Source organism: Crinia signifera, chromosome 3 (assembly GCF_055691185.1).
Source record: "Crinia signifera chromosome 3, ASM5569118v1, whole genome shotgun sequence".
In the NCBI taxonomy this organism is placed as follows: domain Eukaryota; kingdom Metazoa; phylum Chordata; class Amphibia; order Anura; family Myobatrachidae; genus Crinia; species Crinia signifera.
The window spans coordinates 263,933,870-263,956,134 of record NC_139219.1 but is presented as its reverse complement, the minus strand read 5'-3'; the positions used below and the strand labels follow the sequence as shown (position 1 = coordinate 263,956,134).

General features: G+C 41.4%; 1 protein-coding gene across 4 annotated transcripts in view; it reads left to right on the top strand.

The window, feature by feature from the left end:
* Positions 1-22,265, top strand: part of SLC9A9 (solute carrier family 9 member A9) — a 690,054-nt gene that overhangs the window by 542,555 nt on the left and 125,234 nt on the right. For all 4 annotated transcript variants that reach the window (XM_083178000.1, XM_083177999.1, XM_083177998.1 and 1 more), the window contains one exon: positions 261-340. In XM_083178000.1, coding sequence (XP_083034126.1) covers positions 261-340 — 80 coding nt within the window. The remainder of the gene's footprint in view (positions 1-260; positions 341-22,265) is intronic.

Sequence of the window (22,265 nt, the reverse complement as noted above, 5' to 3'; positions counted from 1 at the left end):
ATACAATATTTCAGTAAAGTATGTGCTACTGAAGCAGACCATTGAGTTCATGTTTATTTCAGTCCTATAAGCTGGTGTCCAGTTTGTATTTATTCTCTGCCGTAAAAGAACCAGCACATACATTACCTTGCTGAAAGCAGCTTACAAAGTGAATCCGAAAGCTGTATTAATGTGTGATTTGAAAAGCAGGTGTCAAGCGCTGCAATAACGGCAATCACTGACCTATTCCATTATTTACGGGCTTCTTTTTCTTTCTGCAGAGGATGGAAACCCAGAATGAAAGTTCTACAAAGGCAGAGAGTGCGCATCTGTTCAGGATATGGTATGGTTTTGATCACAAGTATCCTTTTTGAAGGCTGTACATTTGAATTAATATACAAGTTACAGGCGAACTATGCGATCCAGACATATGCATGACTTATGCCTGGGCTGATTTAAAAGCATTGTTCCATATGCAAATTTTATACAGCACTTATCATCCAGCTAGTAAGCCAACTAGAAGCAAATGCTTCGAAAGCTAGTCTGATTGCTTGTTGTGATGTCATATTGTGCCCATTACAGCATATTAATGTAGAATACCGGTCGGTGTATGCTAAATGAATCAACTCCTATGATGAAATGCAATTACAACCTAAGGTAAATATATATACACAAAATATACGTACAATACACACATAGAACATACATACAGATCATATATGACTATGCAGTCTTATCACATACAGTATTCTGGATTTAGTTATTTCTGGTTACATGAGGATGATTATAAAGGTAGTGAACCAAAGTGTAAATTCAGTGTACTGTCGTAGGTAGGAGGAAGCAGGAAGGTCTTATAACAGCACAGTGGTTTTGGGGGATGAATGTAGTGTGAGATTTCATAATGAGTCTTTGGGGTTGGGGGAGTCACTCTGCCAGTCAGGGATATGATTTGGGTGTTAACTTCAAATGGTTTGTAATGGGGGTTCAGCATTATAATGATCAGTCCAGGGGGCCCTAAACTTGTCAGCTCAGTCTAGGTCTGGTTGTTCTTAAGGAGGAAGGATGGCCTCTACCCTAGGGATTCCAGCCCCGAGCTGACTAGTCAAGGGTTGGTTGCGGTTATGACAGGGGGACCCAACACTGTGTGCACCCTACTACAGCATTGCCTGCCTTGACTGGTTTAACCTAGTGCTGGTTACGGTAAATACGGTAAACACATGCAATTGCATTCGCAACCATGGCACAGCCAAAGGCTACAACTATGGTGTGGTCAGATGCGGACTGGAAACAACCACAGGCGTAGGGGCTGACTGCTACACAAACTAAGGTGCCTTGTTAAGACTACTGAGCTTTACCAGGAGGCACCCAGGACATTTAGTTTAGAAGCAGGACCACAATGTAAAAGCATGAGGCTTTATTAATACCACAAATGGTCCGTGATGAATGATGAAACTTGAAGAGTATATGAACGGCAATAAAAACAAACAGGATTCAGTACCAAAGGAATAAGTGGCACTATTGTGTGTTAAAAAATGAGTAAGGGACACTACTTTGCAATGTAATATGAACCTGGGGCACTACATGCGGTGTAATGCAATGTATTGTGAATGAGATTGTATTACTGTGCACCCACCTCTGTGATTTAACCGGGGAGCTTCCTATTAGACCCTACCAAAAAATGCATCTTGATTCAAGAGGCCACATCCATTTTCCAGAAGCACATATCCCTTTTGGGGCTGTATGATACACTGGGTATCACTAACCCAGGAGCTGCAACTGATGATGACCGCTGTATCGGAAAAATCAGTTGTGTTGCGACCATATGCATAAAATTGCACAGATACTCACCATCACCAGCCACGCCCCAGTCTGTCCAGATATGCCAACTTAAAGCAGGTGGGTGGTCATGATGTGGGTTTCACTCAAGCTGCCACCACAAGAGTATTAAAATAGCGAGTTTGCATTAACCAGACATTTAAATCACACGTCAAAGTTCACAGTTATTATACATATATACAGTATTGTACAGGCACGTGAATTCATAGAGCACAAAGATAAAGAGATAAAGCCCATATATTTTTAGTATTTATTGAGAAAATATCTCCAGGGTTAATTACAAGAAAAATAGACCAGCTAAAAGGACAGGAAATCACAATGTGCACCTAGTTTTGCATCTTGTCCTCCTGCTGCTGATTTCACCACTTTTAACTTGTGATCAGGCCCTAATGTATTGTCTATGTACAAAATAATGGGTATATCTGCCAATGCTGCAAAATAAAACTGTCCTTGTGATTGACAACTTGCTTTTCACAGTGATCATTGTAAGAATAAATGGCCTGCTTTAGAGACGGACGCTATTGCATTCCCTATAGTGTTTGCTATCAGAACAGCGGGAATGATAATATACAAATACTAATGTCAGCCTTCCCTCTGAGCACCAGTATGCGACATGGACCACAAGTGCTTTTAGTGCCTGTGGACAGTGTCACTGCATTGGTGGTTCTGAGAACACCACCATTGGTTCACCATCCATAGCAGTCTATTGTCTGCTTATTGTTTCCTTTTGAAATACCTATAAACATGGCCATTGTAGTTCTTATTTTGGGAATGCAGCTGCATTGATTGACACGGCCATAACACTCCCAAAACACGCCCATGATATGGACTTTTTTGTGAACACTTCAGGCCACTCCCCAGTCACCGACAAGAATGCCAAAGGTTGTGCACTGCAATCTGTATTGCAAGCCTTTCTGTTCATAACAACAGTGTCTGCGTACAATCAGGGTAATGCGCGCCGGTTTCTTGAGCACCTACAAACTGTGCAAACATCTACATTGCATCTACCTCTGAAGCAGGCCATTAAGTAGACTCTACCCCATTACTGAACATCATTTAATGATTTTTACTGTATTGGGCAAAATCAATAACGTATCATCTATTCCACAAAGCTAGACAAACCGCAGGGTACCTTTTTTCTCCGTTTCAGTATATATTTGCTTATTTCCGAGAGCACAGAACTCTAAGCTTTCAAGATCAAGGAAGAAAGAAGACATTTTAAAGCTTGGTATTAAATTCAGAAATCAGTTGGTGTGCTTTCCTTTAAAGATATGCCTGTTTCCTGAAGCAAGGGTTTTAGTATCTGTTCCTTCATCTTAGAAAAATAATCTTACAAGGTATTTTTATTACATTAAGACCAATTCTCCTTCTTGGTGAATAATCTTGAAAGTTTGTGGCCCTCAGCCATCTAAAGTAGCATGACCTCCAAGATCTCAATTATAGCTGCTTAGCTGAAGCTTGCAGTGATGATGCTTATCCTTTCCTGTAATTTGAGCATAGCAAAATATAATTCCCCGTCTTCCTACTCCATCTTGATAAACCTTGATTTCTTACCTCAAAGAGAGGGAGATCTTTGTGTGAGTGCAAAATATCTTCTTACAGGTGGACTTTCATTTATTAGTTACTACAGGCTTAGCTCATCTTACCCTGTTGTCAGCAGAGCTTTATAAATTTAATTGCGCCCACGACTTAGCTTGGTAACGGTACCTTTATCCAGTAAAAAAAAAAAGGAGAGAGTTTAGGGAGGCAAAAATGTAAATCACTATTATTTTGTAAGCAATGCTTTTAATTATTTAATTTGGGGATACATAAGCAAAATTCATAACGGTATTGTGCCTTTGCACTACATTGCTTAGTATGTTGTCAACAGCATCAGTAGGGGTGACACCATCCAAACGTCTGATGGAAACCGGTATTGATTGATGATGTAACAGTGTTATACCAAGCTCACAGTCATTAATGTACAGAAGGCACTGCAGCAAGGAAGATTTCACTCTGCCCTACCGCTGCAGGTCAGTGGTCAAGAGAGGGTACTGGGTAAATTCAACCCAAATCTTGTAGTAGAGTATATACACATCCTAACAGCAGCACACAACCACCATGATCATGGGTTGAGGATTGTTGTATCAGGTGTTTAACATGAGCATTCCCATGAACCCTGCTTACTTTTATAGCACGTTCTAATGCAGTGACTTCTTCACCACACTGCAATCTCCTCTAGCTCTCCAACCTATGACGGGGCAGCCTGAGGGAATGATGGCCCGGTATCCTGTTTATTCCTGTTTGTCAGCAGTTTTTTGTGGGCTTTGATTAGATAACTCCGGCCATGTTCAGTTCCTTCAGACATACGTAGTGGTCTGGTTTACATGTTCAACGTAAGTTCAGGGATGTGCAATAGCCGACTTGGCAGTGCTAAGTTGGTGTTCGGAATCGAGTAGACAGCTATGCTTCAGATCAGACACCTTCGCACCACAGCAATGGTTGAATTACTCAGGTTATTGTATTTGTATATCCACCACAGAAAATTGACTCAAGTCGGATGTTTAATTATCAGGCCCATCCCCAATATTGAAGTGGGGAAACCATCATGGACCCCAAAAAAGTAACAAGTGTAATTGCAGGTCCATATAAAGGGCTGTTAGTGGACATAGGGAAAGCACTGTGTTTTTGTTCTGTTTTTTAAGTGTCAAATGGATGAGTTTTTTACTTTTTATTCACGGTTAAAAACTTTTAATCAAATTAAAGTGTTTCCACCATTTTGAGGTACAGAAACATTACTGTATAGTTATGGATCAGTGTTTTTATACTCATCTTGTTTATCCCATTATTCAGCTTTTTAATGAACTGAGAACCGACATGTCAATTTTGCCCAAATTACGCAATTTATCCACTGGCAAAGTAGCATGCTTATGGAGTATTGCACCTGCCCAGGTTGCATCACAAGCGACACAAGCTGTGCCCCCCACCTTGTAGATTGGGAGATTCATTCTGCCCAAGTACAGACCGGATCTCCGGTATCTCCCCTGTTAAGTCTTGTACACACAGGGCAATTCTTCTAAGCCATTTTGACTACTTCATCAAAATCTGCTTAGAAGGTTTGCCTGAATCACCCCATGTGTACACAGTGGGCGATAGCAATGCGGCGTGCGGCCCTGCAAGAATCGCTAATGCCTGGCCAAATACACACTGCAGACAAGAATCATTTGATTAGACCTGCAGTGTCTATTCAGCTGTACACACAGGCTGCTGCTTGGGATGGCCGCCAACTTATCTCTGGCAGCGACATTGTGATTTTGACTAAGTAAAATCGCTTAGTCAAAATCGCCCAGCCTGCATCCCGTGTGTACACACCTTTACAGTGCAGTGATGCAGAGATCTTAACCGCCAATATCACTGCTGGAACCATGGCCCAAAATGCCATGCAACGCATTAAGGAGCACTAGTACAGTAGCTTGTTTTAGCCTTGTAACTTTAAACATGGTCACTGTACAGGTCACTTGTCAGTGACTGCAGAAAGCCATTGGAAGAATGGATAAATGATCAGCTTTTGGCAGGAAGATAAATTGCTTCTTTTGCCTAATAGTAATTAATTCAGTGACAGGTGATATTTAATGTATTTTTCGCATATGATGGATATAATTATGATTAAACTATTTCAGCATCTGACGTTATCAAAGGTGACCTCCCTTCCCTTCATAACACAGCAATATATTGAGGCAGAAAATCATTTCTTCAAAACTGATCATATTGTTTGTTTTTAATTTTCTTCTCATCAATTATAAAGTAATTATGGAGCACATATGCAGAAGCTTTTAGGGGCAGCAGTAAGGGTAGAGCAGTAAAGTAGCCTGTACAACACTAAAATGGGCAGAAATACATTTCTGATATTCAGTATGTAATTCACAGAATAAAAGTTGCTCAAATCAATTTCTAAGCTCATCCCAGGTACATGTCAGGAAGGGGATAATCCCATAGCCTGATAGGTATACTTCATACTTGCCTACTCTCCCAAAACCAGGTCGCCCTCCCGGCCCCTCCTCCTATCCCACAGGCTCTTAAATTGCTGTGGTTGTTTGGCATGGGGGTGGGGCTTGGTGACATCAGCCTGGTCCCGACCCCTGACATGTAATATCTGGTCCCCTCTCCAGGCTTCTCCGAGCGAAGAGTAAAAGTAGATAAGTACAAATTATTCATATTACACTGCACCAGAGTGTCAGGGCTGAATGTACTCAGGGCCGGCACCACCACTAGGCAGGTTTACGCATTTGGAGGGCGGTAGTAAGCTGCAGGCCAGCAGCAGCAGGAGAAGAGGAGAGCCGCCCGGCGGGAGGAAGGTGCTTTTCGGTGAGTGGGCAGCACGGCAAACCCCCCCCCCCCAATGGCAGCACTGGGGGGCATTGCACTCCCCACAACCCCCCCCCCCCAGAGCAGCATGGCGACCGGGCACCCCCCATCTCCCGCAGCAGCATGGCGACCTCCACCCCCCAAAGGCAGCACCGCGGGCCATCGCACTCCCCATAACACCCCCCCCCCCCGGAGCAGCACGGCGGCCGGGCACCCCCCTCCCCCCGGAGCAGCACGGCGGCCAGGCAAAGAGCAGCACGGTGGCCGGACACCCCCACACCCCACTCCCCCAGCAGCACAGCAGCCGGGCACCCTCCCCCCCTGGGAAGCGGGTGAGCACCGGCCCTGAATGTAATAAACATTTGCAGTACATCCCGCCACAATTCATGTTGATACTAATCGCATATGTACTAAAATATGCAGTTAGTATCGCAAAGGGCAGCTCTTCTGATAAGAGCCGGCATGGGGTGAGCGGGTCCCCCTCCTGCTGTACCCGGCAGCCTCCTGCTCAGACGGCTGCAAGGACTGACGGGCTCCGCCTCCTCCTTGCACCTGGACGGGGGATATTCCGGTGCTAGGGAGGAGGTCGCTGGTCCGGGCAGCACAGTAGGTGGCTGCCCAGACATCAGGGGAGGGGGCATTAATGCATCTGAAAATGCGGTAAAAACCTAGATAACAGGGGTTTTATCGCATTTTCTGTTTAGTACATCCCGCTCCCAGTCACATTACTCTGCACAAGTATCAGTTACATTACATTTGTGACTGGCACTACTGTACCAAAGCATAATACCAGAGAGGTAAGTAATTAAACATTGGTGTAGGTGTGCATGCAACCACTGTGTATATATATATATATATATATATATAAATATACGGACCAGCGTTGGGGTTGCTAGGCGACCTATCGACTAATACCGGTGACCGCGATGGATTGCTGCTACAAAGGGAGACCAAATGGATACACAGATTGAATAAGGTGCACCCATTTGGTCTAAATGAATCCTGTAGTTTTCACTGGTTTTTGTGACCTCTAATTTGTTGAATTATGCTTTATGATAGGCATTAAGCCGGCAGGGCCATGTTATGCTTGTGCTTTTTCTTTGATTTATCACCATGAATATACCTGTTTGCCTCACATATATTCTTTGTTAACAACTACCGGTTACTTCTTAGTTGTGTTTAACATTGATTATATATTCCCGTAGAGACACTGTTAGTTTGTCTTTAGATATAGTGTTTAACCCTTGCTGTTTTTAATGTGTGTGCTTTATCACAATCCTGGTATTAGTTGATAGGTCGCCTAGCAACCCCAACGCTGGTCCGGACGCACCGGCCGGTGCGCGTCGCATGATGGTGACGTCATCTGATCCGGGCCGACGGAGGGAAGGTGGGTGCCTGTCACGGAGGGCTGGGGCATAAAGCAGTTAAAATTGGGATGTCAGGCAGTGGAGAACCTAAATGACGTTGCATAGGTGCATTATAAGTATACGTCAGTGTGAGTCTAGAAGAAGCTGATGGAGGTGCCGCACATTTGTCCTCGACTGTGCTATATAATATATTGTCCTTGTACAGTAGTAGTAACTTACTGTATGTGTATAGTAATTACATTATTTGTGGAGAGTAGTATTAATGCTTAGGAGTCACGTATATAGGGCTCCTACAACGCCATGCAATGTCCCCCTTACTCCTACCTTTTCCTGGCAGCGCCATCTTCCTTGTTATGTTTTCAGGAATAAAGCAAATGCACAGAAGATCAAAAGGGCTCAACCACAGAGTTGGAACCATCTTTCCGTATATACAGTATCACACAAAATTTGTTGCTAGAGGCAACGTTAGAGGGATGATGTGCTACAGGCAATACAGGCATGCCATTCTTGGTGTAGGGTGTGCACACAGATATTTCAGTGTATACAGTATGTCCTACAGCTTAATACTTGTGAGACATTCGGCAAGTTAGTGTTTCATTATACAGACCAGGGAGCAGGATTGGTCTGGTGGGGTGGCCACTCCTCCCTGTGTGTGTTATTGGCCACTCTACTTAAGCATGGGATTCTACTTGGCTTTCCTTTTGGGACTTTCATGATCCAGTATGGAACTGATGGTGAATACAATCATGTTACCTATTTAATGCAACAACTGCAATAACTATAGGAAAAAAATGCTGTATCTCTTTAATTCTGTCTAGTTTGGATGGGTCTATAATAAATAGCAGAAACATTTATGTTTGCACTGGGTTAAAAATAAGTGTAAGAAATATCTAATACTTTCCAACAAAGACATAAAAACAATCTCTTGCAGCATGTCTGATTCTTTCTGTCGGATTTCAGAGGAGATATGCCAGTCACTGCGCTAGGTACGCCATTTTTTTAGAATATAATATGTAACTTCACCTTTTCTAAATGAGTTCCCCCTTGGTGCTGCGAGCTAACAAGCTGAGCATTACAGTCTAGATTCTGGAGCAAAAGTTTGAAGAGATTACACTGGTATCTTCTCACCAAATAAATACTGCTGTCACTATTGTATGCAGAATGTGTCTGATCTTACTTCTTTCTGTCATACCTTATATAAGTCAGACTGGAAATCACCTTTTTGACTTTGTGTGGTAGTTGTGTTTGGGCTGTAAATAGGGCAGACTTGCCGCGTCTCATAAACAGAGTAACACTTTGTGACAAGGCTACAAACGTTTTTCCTTTGTTGTGTTCTTTCACATTTTATACAAAGTAAATATAATTACTATGACTGTGGTATATCTATAATTAGAGCAAAGTAAACCCCTGAAAAGTTTCCCTGTAATAAAGCAGATGACTGAAATAAAACCATATTGCGATATGCATTTGTGTTACCGATTGCTCAGAACGTTGTGTGGTTTTGTGTTTATTAAGGCGGTGATTCTAGTTGACTCAGTAAACTGCGAAGCTGTAGAATTATTGGGGATTAGATTTTCTATCTGCGGCTATTTTACATTTACATATTTTTACATTTCTTTTTTTTTTTAATAGTTTTTATTGACAGAAAAGATGTCGTTTCACACAGTAATATAACTTACACATTACATTCTTTTACATATATATAGTTGATACATTTCAAAATTGATCAAAATATATATATTTTTAACAAATTTTAATACATTTTGATATACAGTAACAAACCAACTTTTGACCTGAAAATATAGATGTAGATGTACCCAGAACTTATTTAAATAATAGATAATATAGTTGTATTATACCATGTTGTTAGTTGAAAGTTTTGTCGCAGTAGTGCTTTAGTTTCTGGAGATAAAGTTTTAATATAATTTAACCAGGTGTCAAAGAATTTTTTGGTACGCTTTTCTTTTTGCAGAGTTACCTCAGACCAGTCCATAGTGAATAAATAAGATAGCCTAGGAAATAATAATGTAATCGATACTGACTCAGGGGATATCCATTGAGATTATATTGTCTTTTTGGCGGCTGCAGCAATTTTATTAAGAAGTCTCAAGTTTCCTATGGATAGACCCTGTCTTGATTCGGCTGGGATTATACCCCAGAAGGCCCACACACTATTAATAGTAAAAGACAGAAGTAAATCTTGATTTTTATATTTTTCAACAGCTGACCATAATGAACCCACCATAGGACAGGACCACAAACAGTGCATAATATCAGCTTCCAGGGCTCCACATTTGAAACAAGCTGATGTGTCTGCTTTGCCCATCACAAATTTAAGCTTTGGTGTGAAATATACCCTGTGTAGAATTTTTTGGTTCATCTCTACATATGACATAGATACTAGCTGCTTATTTATGGTTTGGTATGCTTGAAGGAACGATTTCATGCGAATGTCAGGGAAATCTTGCTGCCACTTAGTCAGACCTTTTCTGTCCTCTAAATTCAATGTCACTTGGGCTTGGTTATAAATACTTGAGATAGTTAGAGGTGAACCCGGGTTACGTCGAATGGTACTACCGAGATCAGTTGACATACCCCTATTGCCCAATATTGACACTATCGCAATAATATAGCTGCATGCTTGTAGGAAAGGAAATATTTGTATCTGTAAAGTTGGGTAGTGTTCATTCTAGCACCCGCTATCTTTGAACACTCATGCTGTTCCTCTTCCCTGCCTGGGGTGTCGCTGTCTGCTGTAGTACTTCTAGCACAGTGTGGTCTGTATATCAGCTCTGACATGCAAACCAGACCTGTGCTAGAAACACCACAGCAGACAGCGACACTCCAGGCAGGGAAGAGGAACTGCGTGGGTTTTCAACGATAGCGGGTGCTAGAATGAACACTATTGGGAATTTTCTTTGAAGTTGTGACTGTGTTAGAAGGGTGAACGATTCTGGTTTTAAGAATTGAAATATGTAACAAAGACCTTGCCTATGCCATTCCCTAAAAATCAGAGAATTGAGATGAGGGTGGAACTTAGGGTTTCCCCATAAAGTTAGAAATATAGATTTGTATTGCAATAAATGTAGTCTAGGGCGCAAAGTACGCCACGCAGTGCACGTGGAGTTAAGTAAGAAGTTGTTTTTGAATGAGGGTGGAAGAATTTGTGGTGAGGTGTATACATGGAGACCAAGTTCCATCCTGGTGCAAAAGCTTGATCTAATTCACTATTTGAGTAAGTTTGAGTGCCACTAATCCAATCAGTGGCTATTCTGTAATTGGCAGCTAATGCGTATGTTCGCAAACCAGGCAGGTTGAGGCCTCCTAATTCAGGTTTTTGTTGGAGTTTAAGTAGGGATATTCTAGGGTGTTTGTTTGCCCAGATGAATTTAGAAAGGGCTTTGTTCAAGGTGATGAGCAGACGTTTTGAAGGGTAGATCGGCAAGGTTTGAACTATATAGAGGAATTTTGGGAAACTAATCATCTTGAAAAGGTGGCAGCGTCCAATGTATGTTAAGGGGAGATTGGCCCATTTTGAAAAATCCGAAAGGGTTTTCCGGAAAAGTGGATGGAAATTACAATCATGCAGTAAAGACGGGTGCATTGGTATCTGTATTCCTAAGTATTTTAGACAGTTATTATGTGCCCATCGAAAGGGGAAGCTATTATTCCACCCTCATTGTCCTTCTGGAAAAAAGGCTAATGCCTCTGTTTTAAGATAGTTAATTTTGAAACCAGAAATTCTCTCAAATTTAGTCAATGTGCTGAGGACCTTTGGAATCGCTACTTTGGGGTTAGAGAAATAAAGGAGAATATAATCTGCAAATGCCGAAAACTTAATCTCAACCTCCCCTACCCTTATCCTCTTCCAATGATTTTCTCCAATAAACTGTCTAAGGAGTGGGTCTATGGCAAGGTTGAATAATAGAGGGGAAAGCGGACAGCCCTGTCTTGTTCCTCTGCCTAGTTTGAAACTCTGTGTAGTATAAGAATTGATAGTTAAAAAGGCAGTTGGATTGCTATAGAGGGCGAAAAATACTTGAGCGAAAGGTTTACCAAAATTTTGTATCTGAAAGATACAGTTTAGATGTGCCCATGATACCCTGTCAAATGCTTTTTCAGCATCGCAGCTCACTACCAGATTGTCTACCAATTTAGAGTTGTGCGTTTCCATCATGGCTGCTATTATCCTGATATTACATGTAGAGTGTCTGTTACGTAAAAAAACTTTTTTGGGCTGGGTGTATAATCTTGGAAAGTATGGGTTGTAGCCTAGTTGTAATTAGTTTTGTAAATATTTTATAGTCCTGATTGAGTAATGAGATTGGCCTGTATGAGGAGGGAAGAGATGCGTCTTTGTTTGGTTTTAGAAGTAATATGATTCTAGCTTCATTAAATAATGGTGGGGCTGGGTTGCCTGAGAGAATGGAGTTAAATAGTTGGGCAAGAAGAAGTGCAACTTGTGGCAATAAGGATTTATAATATGATGCAGATAGACCATCTGGTCCAGGTGTTTTACCTGTGGGGAGTAATTTGATTGTTTGTTCGATTTCTTGTGTTGTTATTGGGGCCATAAGCTGTTCTCTGTCATCATCCGTAATGGATGGAGGGTTTGATTGAGATAGAAATTCCATACCCTCAGCTGGGTTCTCTGCCGGGACATTATAAAGGGTTTCAAAGTAAGTTAGAAATGTTGTATTAATTTCCGTTTTGGGAAGTGGATACTGTACCATCTGGGCGTTGCATTGACAAGATTGTAGTTGTTGACTTATTGGTGTGTACCAGATTGGCCAGGAGTTTCCCAGGTCCATTTTCCCAATGGAAATAGTGGTTTTTCTGATAATTAAGATTCATCTGCGCTCTTTCGGAACAAAGGGTGTCATAGGCATCTTTTGCCTGATTGTAAAGGAGGCGTGATGACTCTGAAGGGTCAGCTAGGAGTGTAGAATATGCTGCTGAGACAGCCATAGAGGCTTGGGAAAACCGTTCTGCAAGTTTTTTTCTTTTTGGCTGCTGTGTAGGCTATAATATAGCCTCTTAATACTGGTTTAGAAGCAGGCCACATAAGATTTATGTTTGATTCGTGTATTTTGTTATCTGTCAGATAATTAGTGAAGGATTGTGTCAGATGTAGTTTGAAATCGTCAGAGTCCGCTAAATAGTCAGGGAATCTCCAGTTGTAAGAGAAGGTTTTAGGTTTAAGTAGGGTAATAGTCATTCCAATGGGAGCATGGTCAGATAATAAAATATTTCTTATTGAAACCTCTTCTGCTTTATGTATAAGGGTACATGATGTCAGCCAGTAGTCTAAACGGGAGAAGGAGTTATGGGGATGTGAATAGAAGGTGTATTCACGGGATGTTGGGTGGAAAAATCTCCACGAGTCTATTAGGGACAAAGAATCCATTAGAAGTGAAATCGAAGCAGGAGGTGATCTACTATTGGTGGGTCGGGGATGTCTTGATATGTCTAGTTCTGGGTCCAAGACTATGTTAAGATCCCCGCCTATAATCATATTTCCCTGTGCCCATGTTTGCAGTTTAACAAAAATGTCAGAGTAGAAAACTGCATTCGCACCAGTAGGGGAGTACAAACAAACCAATGGGTACTTGTGAGTTATCCGGGCGTCCGATTTTTAAATCGGGTCGGATCGGGACATCGCATCGCATCGCATGCGACCATCAGATGCGATGCGATGCGATGACCCGATTTTTCCATAGGAATCAATGTTAAAATGGACTGAGTCCATTGTAACATGGAATTCAATGGGAAAAAGGGTCCTTTTCATACCCCTACTATCCAAGTGGGCATGGAGTTGGATATAAACCTGTGGCGAGCGTAGCGAGCCACCGAGCCCGAAGCGTGGCGAGCGTAGCGAGCCCCGCGAGGGGACACGGAATACCGTCCCCTCGCGGGGCTCGCTTCGCTCGCCACGCTTCGGGCTCGGTGGCTCGCTACGCTCGCCACAGGTTTATATCCAACTCCATGCCCACTTGGATAGTAGGGGTATGAAAAGGACCCCTTTTTCCATAGGAATCATTTTAACATTGATTCCTATGGAAAAATCGGGTCATCGCATCCGATGGTCGCATGCGATGCGATGCGATGCGATATCGCATCGCATCGCATCTGATTGTATGCCTTAACTTAAGGCATACAATCAAAAAATCGGACGCCCGGATAACTCACAAGTACCAACCAATGTATATAATTCACCCTCTATTTCAACTTTTAAAAAGATAAAGCGACCTTCAGGGTCGCACCATTCTTCCTTAATAATATATTGCGCAGAATTACTAAACGGTATTAAGACACCACGCGTTTTATTATGATAACAAGCGGATTTAAAACCCTGGATCCACTTGTCATTTAATGTATTGGGATCGGAGGCTCTCCCGTGTGTTTCCTGGAGGAAAACAACATCGGGGCGAATTTTCTTCAAATGGGTTAGTATCTTTTTCCTCTTAATGGGTGTATTCAACCCTTCAACATTCCAAGATATAAATTTTAAGGGAAGTTTTTATCTGATGAGTTGGTAACTAAGGGAGAAGCCATGATGTTAACCTATACCCTTTTTTGGTGGGCTATAGTAGTGTTTCAAAGTTAGTTTGGTTGTTGGCTTACCCCAGCAAATAAGCCAACACAGATATTTTAATAACCTATTGTAAGTATCTATTAGATTAATATGCAAGTATTGAAAGTGCAAAAGAAAACATAAAAAACATATTGAACTTATTCTGTCAATTTTTTTCAACATTATATGAAACCATTGTGTAGGCCTGCAAGGCCAAACATAACTGTTCTCAGTTTTCACAAGGCAAGCTTGGAAAAAAACAAATAAAATAAAATAAAAGTTGCAGAGAAGATAGAAGAACATGTAGTGAAGAGAAAAAATTAAAAAGAAGACAGAAGAAAGAAAAGGGGATGTTACTCCAATTCGGGTAAAGATATGAAGTAACTCTTGTCTGCAATAATATTGCTAGATCTCCCTGACATCACAATATGAAGTTATAATAATGCTTTTGTTATTCATAGAATGTTTTTAAACATTAATACTTATCAACATTTAGTTGTCAGTCTTTATCTGTAGCAGATAACTGTGGTGTAACGGTGCTTATTGATGATAAAAAGTTTTTTGCAGCTAGTGGAGTTTCTAAAAAAGTAGTGGTGCCATTGTGATATACCCTGAGTTTGGCAGGATATAGCAGTGCAAACTGAATGCCTTTAGTAAACATCTCAGTGCAGATGAGAGAGAACTCTCTTCTTTTGGTGGACACTTGAAAGGAGAAGTCCTGGAATAGTAAGATTCTTGAGTCTTCATATTTAAGCTCCTTTATTTTCCTATATGCATCCAAAACTGACACCTTGTCGAGATAGTTTAGAAGTCAGAATATAACTGGGCGGGGTCGTTGTGTTTGTTTGTCTTGTTTGTCCGGACCAATGCAATGTGCCCTTTCTACCTGAAGAGGCCTTGATGTCGGTGCTAGGCCCAAGGCCTCTGGCAGCCATGTAGAGGTAATATACAACAAGTCTCTGGGTTTTACTGACTCTGGTAGGCCTATGAGTCGTAAATTGTTATGACGATTCCGATTTTCCATTTCTTCCAATTTGTCTTGGAATGTCAACATGTTGGTGTCCTGAATATTTAGCAGATTTTGTGCCTCCTTTAATTCCTCTTCTAGTGCCAAGATTCTTTCTTTGGCCTCTGTTAGACGTGTGGTGTGTTGTTTCAAAAGCACCATTGCTGAGGATATGGCTTCTGTGAGAGGGGCCAATTTGGCATCAAGTAGCGGAGACAAAATATCTGATATCTCCTTGGCTCTCTTTGCCGTATCAGAACATGGATTTATTTGATTAAATGAGTCAGATGAGTCATCTCTGGATGGAGAGTTCTGAATGGAGCTTAATAGAGCTGCAGAGGGCTTATCTTTCAGTTTCTGGGTCTGTGAGTTCCTGGTGTTTTTCGGCGTTTTAGTTAAATTTTTTTCCATATCTAAGTTTTTCCTCAAACTTCATTTGGAGTGAGCAGGTTACGTCCCAAATTGTTTTTTTTTAATTAACTTTTCTATATGTATACGTATATATATATATATATATATATATATACCAATCCAAATCCTCGCGGACAAATGGCACTCAGGAGACGTTTTTATGCAAGTAAAAAAGGTTGTATTGAATGGGGACGTTTCGGGGTATGAGCCCCTTCCTCAGCCCACTCCTACAGCAATGAACACATACATAAGACACATTTTTATACTCACGAACCCACGGAGCCTCACGCGCTGCTGGAAACACGGAGTCGCCGCCCGGAAGTCATCACGCAGCACTTCCGTCTCAGGACGCCTGGCTAGCGTTGCTAAGCAACGGCAGATATTGGACTATATATATATATATATATATATATATATATATATATATATATATATATATATATATATATATATATAAAAATACATATATATAAAAAAAATATATTTCTTCTTTTATTTATTTCTTTTAATACTAGATTTTGCTACCTATAGTAGAGGCAGCTGAGAGCCCTACAGGGAGTAGATGAGAAAAGTTCACTGCGTCAGTGTGAATCCAAGATGGCGGACTCCCGTTTTGTGAGGAGACTAGTACTGCTAGTTAGGCGGCTGTAAAGATGTATTTTAAGGTTAGTATAACCTATAGCTGTATGGCCACAAGTCTCCACTCCTTTAATTTGCTTGGGAGTGGATCCTTAAGTCTCTCAGCCCGGTTTCTGTGCTCCGCGCCCGTACTTACAAGAGTCCTGGGTTCCGACCACTAATTTAGGCCCCGGCTTCACTAGTTCTGCTAGGCCCCGATCTCAAACGGGCTGCACTTTCTCCAGTTAAACTCCCGAGTGTTCAGTGTCAATCGGGCTATCCGATAGGGCATGTAGTAGTGTCCACAAATTTATTAATTAGCCTTAGAAGTACTTTTTATGTACTCAATGACAGGAGCTTCTCTGAGACGCTTCCTGCCTGCTCAACGTTCAAGCCACAAGCCCATTTTTACATTTCTTATTACATTCTTTATATGTGGCAAATGATTTGGGTGTCCCATTTTTTTTTTAACATTTTTCTTTTATTTTGTGCAAAGACAGTGAACAGTAGAAAATTCTCCATGTACATCTTTTGACATATATGCATTGTCACAGCATTTAAAGCATCAATAAAGCATGATTTAGAAAAACATGCCGTCACTGTCTTTCTTATAAAATACAAACAAACAAGTAAACATCAAAATATATTAGACGAACCACCCTCCCACTTTTCCTCACCCCCTCCCCCGCCCCCCCTAACACTCCCTCCCCTCTCCCCCCCCCCCCCCCTCCCTCAAGTCAGGCCCTGGGTGCAATCTTTTCTCCGCTAAGAGATCAAGTACCAAGTTGCGCCTTCATATAGAGAGTAAATACGCTGTTGGGACTCGCCATCCAATGAGTCTATGTATATCAACCATTTGCGCATGAAGCTTTGTGAACTTCTCAAGATGGTTTTCCTTGCTACCGTCACCACTAAAGTGAGAAAAGGTGTGAGTGCGGCCTTTCGGCCCTGCACATTTTAGTTGGTAAAGTTCACGCAAAGCATTGCAAGGGGATCTTTAGTTAATTGCAATTGACACACCCCATTTATAAATCCCATCACTTTATCCCAAAACTTTCTAATGCGACCACAACCCCACATATTATGAAAGAAATCAGCACCTGTGCCTTTGCACTTCAAACATCTTCCCAATTCCCCATGGACAAAACGTCGCCTCTGTGCCTGGGAAATTTAAGCTCTGTGTAGGGTCTTAATATGGACCTCCTGCATCTGGGCAGATTTGAGTGTTTTTAAAGTTTTTTCCATTGGCTTCAGAAAAATCTTAGCCTCCGAAATGTTCGGTATATCTCTGTGCCAAGATGTAATTGCATCAGTCCAGATCTTGTTCGGCTGTGCCGGTAGAAGATCAGCATACTGTACACATACTTAAGTCTGAAAGGTCCAGTCGAGCTGAGTACAAATATTAAATGCAACACATCAGGCATATCAGGGTTTATCATGGGAGGTGGCATGGATTGTACGTAATGACGTACTTGGAAATACATAAACATATCACTGTTGGGTATAGTATATTTATATTTAAGGTTCTGAAAAGACATTACCCTTCCCCTGGATCAAACACATCCTTTATGGACAAAATTTCCCTCTTCTTCCATCTGTGGTACCCTATCGAGGCCACTCCCGCAGGAAAGGCTGGGTTGCCCAGCAGTGGTGCAAATTTGGTAACAGTATGACGTTGCTTAAATTTTTTATTAATGTTTACCCACACCCAAACGGTATCACATTATTTAAAACCCCCGTGGGGAGCGTGGTTCTTGCAATGTGGAGTAAAGCCGCTAGAGATTGCAGAGCTACCAGTTCGTCCTCTAAGGCCCTATGAGTGTAGAACTGACTGTTCAGCAACCAGTCCAAGATGTAGTGTAGGAACACAGATTGAGTGATTGCCATAATGTTCGGGACCCTCAACCCCCCCTCCGACTTCCTTATAAATGTCGTATGCCTAGCCATGCCTGGTTTCTTCCCCTGCCACAAAAATTGGAAAAAAACTTTTATTTAATTTGGCTATATCTTTCCTCGTCAGTTTAATGGGCAACATTTGGATGCAGTATGATCATTTTGGGAAACTTATGGACTGTAAAGCTGCTGCCCTACCCATCATGGACAAGGGTATACAATTTTGTCAATTATGGGAGTGAAATTTAGCTGATACAATCTGTTCAGATTACCTGGTATTTGGATTCCCAAATATTTGTTGGAGTCTGTAGTAACCCTTAATTGATCGAGAATTGAGGGCTCCCCCTGAGGGGACCCCCACCCTTAAGATATTGGACTTGCTCACATTAACTCTGCATCCCGCAAATGATCCAAAAGACGAAATTACAGTATTGCCAGTATTGCTGGGATAGATATCTCTAGGTGTCCCATCTTGTTTAAACATTTTGAATGCCCTCCTTTTTTTAGCTATTTCAAATTTGACTTTGCTGTTAAGCCACATCGGTCTCCTTTTGATGTTTGATGTTGCTATAATTTAAATCAAATGTGTCCATATTGTGATCACTGTTCCCCAATGTCTCACATAGTTATGTTAGTAAGAATGTCCCCAATGTTGCTTATCATGAGATCTAGGACAATGTTATTTCTGGTTGAACTTTCAATAAATTGATCCAAATAGTGGTCATTCAGGGCAACCAATAAAACATTTCCCTTAGCGGTACTACTTGACCTATCTTTTATTTATTTATTTACAGTTTCTTATATAGCGCAGCAGATTCCTTTGCACTTTACAATAGTAGACAGTGATAAAACAAACTGGGTAACAACAGACAGACTTGGAGGTTAGAGGGCCCTGCTGCAAGCTTACAATCTATAGGGATATAGGAGGGAAATACAAGGACAGGCATCAGTAATAGCATAGCAGTCCCACCAACTTACAAGTCCAGAAGGGAAGCTATATAATACATTAGTGCCTCAGAGGGTTATGCGTGTAGAACTTAAATATGATAGGCTTGCCTGCAGAGGTGAGTTTTCAGGGAACACTTGAAAGTTTGGAGGCTAGTGGAGAGTCTTATTGTCCAAACAGAAAACAGTATGAGCGCTATGGGCCAGTGTTTGAATGCTGTGTGCAAATGGCTGCCCTCTGGGAGGGGGTTGCCGCCCCCAAAAAGTTAGAAAGAGGAGAAAAATACCAGTGGGCGCCTTATGCACACAAATATGACAATTTATTGAATAGACATATAATATACAAAATTAAAACTAATTAGACACAAAATATACACACAGGAAAAATTAATTAATTAGAATAAGCATAAAAAAGTTAAAAAAACATGTGCAATAATAAAGTGCTGATTCAATGTGGTATATAGTTACAAAGTCCCGGTAGGTGTTATTCATATGCGCATATGAAGCCAGGTACTAGTGTCCCGATATAGAGGATAAAATACCAGCGTTCTGTGGGAGTGAATAAATATTGAAGAATCTCCCAACAGGGTTTTTGTAATCCACAAAGAGTGTTCCTTATAGGGCTTTGTAGCAGCAGACGAACATTGCAGAGTCGATACAGTCAACCCTTTTTGTGTCGATGAATACGACAGCCGCAAATCTTACTTGTTGGTATGGCGTTTTAAGCAGGTCCCAATCCGGGTAGATAACTGCGCCAATCCGCCACACGCCTACCAGTGTTGGATGGTAACAGAGCAGCGGCACCGGCCAGCAAGCCAAGTGCAAGCCGCTGGACACTGTGGCGGGCAGAGACTACCTTGTGTGTAGGTCTCGTGCGCTCTGCTGAGATCGTGGCAGCCGTGTGCCGCAAGATAGTATGGCGGCTGTGTGTCGTCTTCAGGGACACTCCGCTGTTGCGCTTATGAGGTGGTGACAGGGACCGAGGTGTACTGGATATCGTGGAGCTCAAATGAATGAGAGGTTCCTCCAGGTCCACTGTCTCAAATGGCGGCAACAGGAATTCCTATTCAAGACGCGTTTCGCCTCACTACGGCAGCTTTTTCAATTGAGGATTCAATTGAGGTCAGTAGGTGCCTACGGGCACATAGGGACCTAGTTTAAGGTCAGTAGGTGCCCTTAAGACGTTGCACAACAAATACGAAGAATACCAGGAAAAATTTTTGAAAGTGAACCTAGACACATGGTTAAACATATATGGAGTAGCGCCGAAGTGTATATTAATCTGTATATAAGTGATACTGAAATCCGAAAGAGCTTATTAGTTTGCCAAGCGAGGAGGTAAAGATTGAGAAAAGCAGAGGACCTAAGACTGAGCCTTGCGGTACTCCGACTGACAGAGGTAGTGAAGAGGAAGTAGAGTCAGAGAAGCGAACAGTGAAAGAGCAATCAGATAGGTAAGATGTGAACCAGGAAATGGCTGTATCATTAAGACTTAGGGAGTGTAGTGTTTGTAAAAGGAGAGTGTGATCCACAGTGTCAAACGCAGCAGAAAGATCTAGAAGAATAAGCAGTGAGTAATGGCCTTTAGACTTAGCAGTTACCAGATCATTCACCACTTTAGTCAGTGCTGTCTCAGTGGAGTGTTGAGAGCGAAAGCCTGACTGAAGCGGGTCTAATAGGGTGTTAGAGTTAAGAAAGTTTGTGAGGTGAGAGTAGACAAGTCTCTCGAGTAGCTTGGAGAGGCATGGGAGCTGAGTGATAGGACGATAGTTAGAGAGAGAGTTAGGGTCACAATTGTGGGTTTTTTTTCAGAATTTGAGTAATCACTGCATGTGAGCAGAGACGGAAAAGTACCAGTAGCAAGAGAGAGATTGCAGATTGTAGTTAAGGTTGGAATAAGCCCAGGAGATAGATTTCCAATTTATTTCTGGGTAGTTAAAGTCACCCATAATAATAATGTCCCCTAAGCTGGCCGCTTTTCCCACCTGTAGCAAGAGGTATTTTTTTTTGGGTGGGTTATAACATGTTCCTAATAGTTTTCTAGCCCATTTAATATTAACTGATTTCTACCCATACTGATTCTACTGACTCCATTGTGCTCTCGTATGTGTCTTCCCTTGTTTGGTTTTAAGGATGGTTTAACATATAAACATATCCCCCCTCCCATTCTACCTAATCTATTTTTTCTCATGTGATTCATCCCACCAAGTTTCGGTAATACCTATGCGATCAAAATCTTCCTCCAAAACTAGGATCTCTAGTTTCCCCATTTTACCAGTTAACCGCCAATATCCATTCAATATCAGGGGCCCCTGCGGGGTGCCAGTTTTGGCTGGAAGGAAAGGAGGGAGGGACCGCAAAGGCACGGAGGTAGGAAGAAGGGGGAGGAGGGGCGTGGTCTGATGTTAAACCTAAAACAATTATAGTAATTTCCTTCATTCCTATCTGTCGATAAATTAAACTTTGCCACATATATGGCTGGATCAATCCTAAATAAATTAGAAAAAAACTTGATCTTGTAAATATAACACTTTAAATAATTACAAAAAAAAGATAACTGAAATTGAATTCAAATTATATAAATTAAATATGGGTCATGGTTCAAACAAGCAGCCAGAATGTACATGGTAATTGGGGCGGAAAATACTAATCTAGGTGGTGTTTTGTTGTAAACAAGTAAAGGGACCTACACACGTATAGGTTTTGCTGAGCGATCTTGTCAAATTAAGTCAGATTGTTTAAAATATGCCCTAAAATAGCCCCGTGTGTAGGCCCCATAACTTTTAATGATGAATAACTGTTTTTAAGGCTTTAAATAATATATATTTTTTTTAATAATCAACAATTTTCAAATCAAGACATTCTTTAATAATTATTAGCTCAGTTTAAATAATTTCTTACTAATGTCTGATTTTTTCTATACACATAAACTAAACCTGTTTTCAATGAATAATTTTAAAATATGTGCTTCTATATCATCCACTTCTGCTACATAACAATTATCAACTAATTCCTGACCATGCTTGAAGCATCATAATCTTAAATTGCTGTCACTAATTCAGTATAAAATTCAAACAGTGCATTTGGAAAGCCTCTCCGACTGTTAGTACACCGACACCGGAATCCCGACTGCCGCTATTGACTGTGCAATGAAGTCCCTTGCGGGCTCGCTACGCTATTCTCCTTCTATGGGGGTTGTGAACCCCCTCAAGGGAGAATAGTCGTTGTCAGTTGGGATCCCCACTGTTAGGCATTTAAACAGTCAGGCTTCCGATGTCGGAGTACTGTCTGC